The 4,055-nt window shown below is 31.7% G+C and overlaps 1 protein-coding gene across 1 annotated transcript; it reads left to right on the top strand.

The window, feature by feature from the left end:
- Nucleotides 1-956: 956 nt before the first annotated feature.
- LOC112774017 (uncharacterized) lies at nucleotides 957-3,117 on the top strand. The gene is made up of 2 exons (XM_025818445.1): nucleotides 957-1,485; nucleotides 1,664-3,117. The coding sequence occupies exons 1-2, from the start codon at nucleotides 957-959 to the stop codon at nucleotides 3,115-3,117; spliced, it is 1,983 nt and encodes a 660-aa protein (XP_025674230.1).
- Nucleotides 3,118-4,055: the final 938 nt, after the last annotated feature.

The raw sequence follows: 4,055 nt of genomic DNA on the forward strand, positions 1-4,055 counted from the left end.
TCAATAATATGCTTTACAACTAATATAAAATTACGAACCATTTTAACTAAACTAAAATTAAAATAATTAAAAACTGATGCAGTTGATGAAAAAGAGAAATGTTCTTCACCCTCTTTCTCATACATGCACGAAGTTCTTTCTGCACCAGGGGCGCAGGTAGGTATAAACAAAGGGGGGCAATGCCCCCCCCCCCAAAATTTTAGCTTTTATTCAAAAAAAAAAAAAAAAAGTCTGATCCCCTTTTTTTTATTTCTCAGCCCCCCTCTCTTTTTGTTTTATCTTTTCCAATCTTCCTCCTCCTCTCACTTTTAATTTCTACAAAACCCAGCCCAATAGCCCGTCTGCCCATTCCCTATCCCTTTTCTATTTTCCAATCCTTATCTCTTTTTTATTTCCCAACGTATAATCACTAATCAGTTCCCCAATCCCCTTTTTCTATTTTTCAACATACAACCGGTCTCTTCCTCTCCCTCTCTTCCCACCTTGGCTTTCAAAAAATTTAGGTAACAATTTTTTCTATTCTTCTTCTTCTTTATCTCTTTAATCTTCTTATCTTTTACAATTTTACCTTTTTAACTCTTTTTTTTTGTTTTTTGCAGATTAAAAAAAAAGAGTAGTTTAACAAGTGATTTTTCACTCCTCTTTCTCAAAAAAGGTTCTATTTTTATTCTTTTTTATATATTTAGTTATTTACTTAATTAGTTAATTTATTATTATTTGTTAATTAAGTTTATGTTATTATATGTTAGTTTGTATATTTAGTTTTTTTTATTAGTTAACTATTTAATTACAATTTTATATTATTTATACTAAGATGTTAGTATTATTGTTCTGAATTTTAATATTTTATTTTAAATTGAAATATAATTTTTATATTTTATAAAGATTTAGACTGTAATTTATACTTTTTGCTAAATATATTTTAAATTATAGGAACTTATTTGGCCATTTGAATTATGAGTAAGTTCAAAACCATTGATACATTTTTTAAAAGAAAAGATCAAGAGAATGAAGATGCTTCTACTATTACTACTCCAATACTTGAGGGGTCATCAAATTTCATTACTTCAAGTTCTTCATTGAATAGCTCAAAGCGTCCACGACTTCTTCCAAATCAACTGGATGTTTTTCGTTTGGAAAGAGATCCTGGAATGCGACCAATGATTTGGAAGTTTCCTCCAAATAAAAGAGATGAAATCCGTCGGGCTTATATTAAAGTTGGGCCAAATCAGCCAATTCTTGATAATTATCCATTTTCTGGTGATAAAAGTCATCGTCGCTTTCAAGCTTCATGGTTTAAATTGTTCCCATCTTGGTTAGAATATTCTATAGAAGATGATGCTATATATTGTTTTCCGTGCTTTCTTTTTGCTAAGGAACCTTCAATCAATACGGGTTCAAATGCTTTTATTGAGAATGGTTTCAGGAATTGGAAGAAAGTAAATAGTGGAAAAGAATGTGCTCTTTTGAATCACATTGGCAAAGGTCCTAACTCATTCCATCATAAGGCGCTGAAATCATGTGATGATTTGATGAAACAATCACAACATATTGACAGACTTCTTCATAAGCAAACATCAGAAGAGATTGAAAAGAATCGAATTCGACTAGGAGCATCTATAGATTGCATTAGATGGTTGACATTTCAAGGTTGTGCATACAGAGGACATGATGAAAGCCAAAGTTCAAGCAACAGAGTTAAAATTTTTGGGATCTTACAATGAAAGAGTGAAACAGAATGTTTTGGAAAATGCTCCAAAAAATGCTAAGTATACTTCAAATGATGTCCAAAAAGAAATTCTACATATTCTTGCTACTAAGGTGAGAAATTCAATTAGAGAAGAGATTGGAGATGCCAAATTTTGTATTATTGTTGATGAAGCTAGAGATGAATCTAAAAAGGAGCAAATGGCCATTGTTTTGAGATTTGTTACTCTAGATGGTTTTGTTAAAGAGAGATTTTTTGATCTTGTGCATGTCACTGATACTTGTGCAACAACTTTAAAGAAAGAATTGATTTCTGTCCTTTCTCATTATAATCTCCAAGTTGAAAATATTAGGGGTAAAGGGTATGATGGTGCTAGCAACATGCGGGGTGAGTGGAATGGTTTGCAAGCTTTGTTTCTTAAAGATTCTCCACAAGCATACTATGTGCATTGTTTTGCTCATAGGTTACAATTAGCATTGGTGGCAGCTTCAAGAGAGGTACTTCAAATTCATGAATTTTTTACTCAATTAAACTCTATTGTCACTATTGTTAGTGCTTCTTCAAAAAGACATGATCAATTACAAGAAGCTCAAGCAATTGAAAATGCAAACTTGGTTGCTCAAAATGAATTAGAAACAGGCAAAGGTGCGAATCAAATAAGCACTTTACAAAGAGCTGGGGATACTCGATGGAGCTCTCACTTTAATTCTATTTGCAGTTTGGTAAAAATGTTTACTGCTACCAATATTGTTCTCAATAATATCATTGAAGACGGGACAACTTATGCACAAAGAGGTGAGGCTTATGGTGTTAGTAAAATATTATTGTCATTTGAATTTGTTTTCACTTTGCACTTGATGAAAGAGATTATGGGAATCACTAATGTCCTTTGCCAAGCACTGCAACAACAATCTCAAGATATTCTTAATGCAATGCATATTGTTTCTACATCAAAGTTACTTCTTCAACAATTAAGAGATGGTGGATGGTGCAATTTTTTTGCAAATGTTAAAGATTTTTGTGAAAAACATGAAATTGAAGTCCCTAATATGAGTGCACAATATGTTTTTGGAAGAGGTCGATCTCGTCAACCAAGTGTGACAGTTGAGCATCATTATCGAATAGATGTATTCTTGGCAACAATTGACTCTCAAATACAAGAGTTGAATAGTAGATTTAATGAGCAAACAATAGAGCTTTTGACTTTGAGTTGTGCTTTGGATCCTAAGGACAATTTCAAATCATTCAATATTGAAGAAATCAGCAAGTTAGCAGAGAAGTTTTATCCCCTTGACTTTCCTTCTAATGAGCTAAATATTTTGAAATCTCAGTTGCAACATTATCAGCATGATATACCAAATCATTTGAAAGGCATTGGTACAATTTCTGAATTGTGCAACAAGTTGTAAGAAACGGGAAAATCAAGAACTTATCACATGGTTGATAGATTAATACGTCTTGTTTTGACTCTACCAGTGTCTACAGCAACAACAGAAAGAGCTTTTTCAGCAATGAAAATTGTTAAGACAAGACTCCGAAGTAAGATGGCTGATGAATTTCTTGCAGACAATTTGGTCATCTATATAGAAAAAGAATTAGCAGCTATTTTTGACACAAATTCAATTATAGATGATTTTGAAAATAGAAAAAAACGTCGAATAGCCTTTTCATGATACAAAACTATAAGTAGTAATTTTTATATATTATTGTCTTATTTTGATTGAGATTATATATATATATATATTTTTTTTTTAATTTTATCAATAGAAATAGTAATATATATTATAACACCGCCCCTCCTAAATAGTTAGCCTAGCTCCGCCCTGTTCTGCACCCTCTTTCTCTCGTTAATATGCAAAAGGTAGGTTTCCTAATGAATATAAAGGGCAAATCAAGGAGAAAAGCAGTTAAAGGAGGGACACATGTAGCACATGCATGAGCTTATAGCACAGTGCATCTGCAAAATGCCGGTTACGCCTCATTCTGCGCACTTACAAAATGCAAAAGATTGCGTTTTGCTTCATCCTACGCAAAGTTGGTCAAACACACAGTGTTTGAAGACACATTTCGAACATACAACCACTCTCATATAAGACACAAATTACGTTTTGTAGGTTTTTTTTATTATTTATTATTGACAAACACGGGTTGCATTTTGTAGATTCTATACATTTGCATATTCATATTTTTGTATAAAGCACTATGATATAATATTCTTGAATAACAATTTTTTTTCATTCTTAAATTAATTTCACCTAATATTTTTTGAGGCAGTAAAAAACATTTCACCAATAAAATCGAGTGAAAAAATATCACATGTTAAAACAATACTAAAAAACTTGTGTGA

The sequence above is a fragment of the Arachis hypogaea genome, chromosome 3 (genome assembly GCF_003086295.3).
Source record: "Arachis hypogaea cultivar Tifrunner chromosome 3, arahy.Tifrunner.gnm2.J5K5, whole genome shotgun sequence".
Taxonomy (NCBI): domain Eukaryota; kingdom Viridiplantae; phylum Streptophyta; class Magnoliopsida; order Fabales; family Fabaceae; genus Arachis; species Arachis hypogaea.

Excerpts from the sequence above, each read along its gene's own strand:
- LOC112774017 (XM_025818445.1), top strand. The coding sequence starts at position 957 with ATGAGTAAGTTCAAAACCATTGATACATTTTTTAAAAGAAAAGATCAA. Across the intron at positions 1,486-1,663 it reads TTTGAATCACATTGGCAAAG|AGGACATGATGAAAGCCAAA; the intron begins GTCCTAACTCAT and ends TTGTGCATACAG.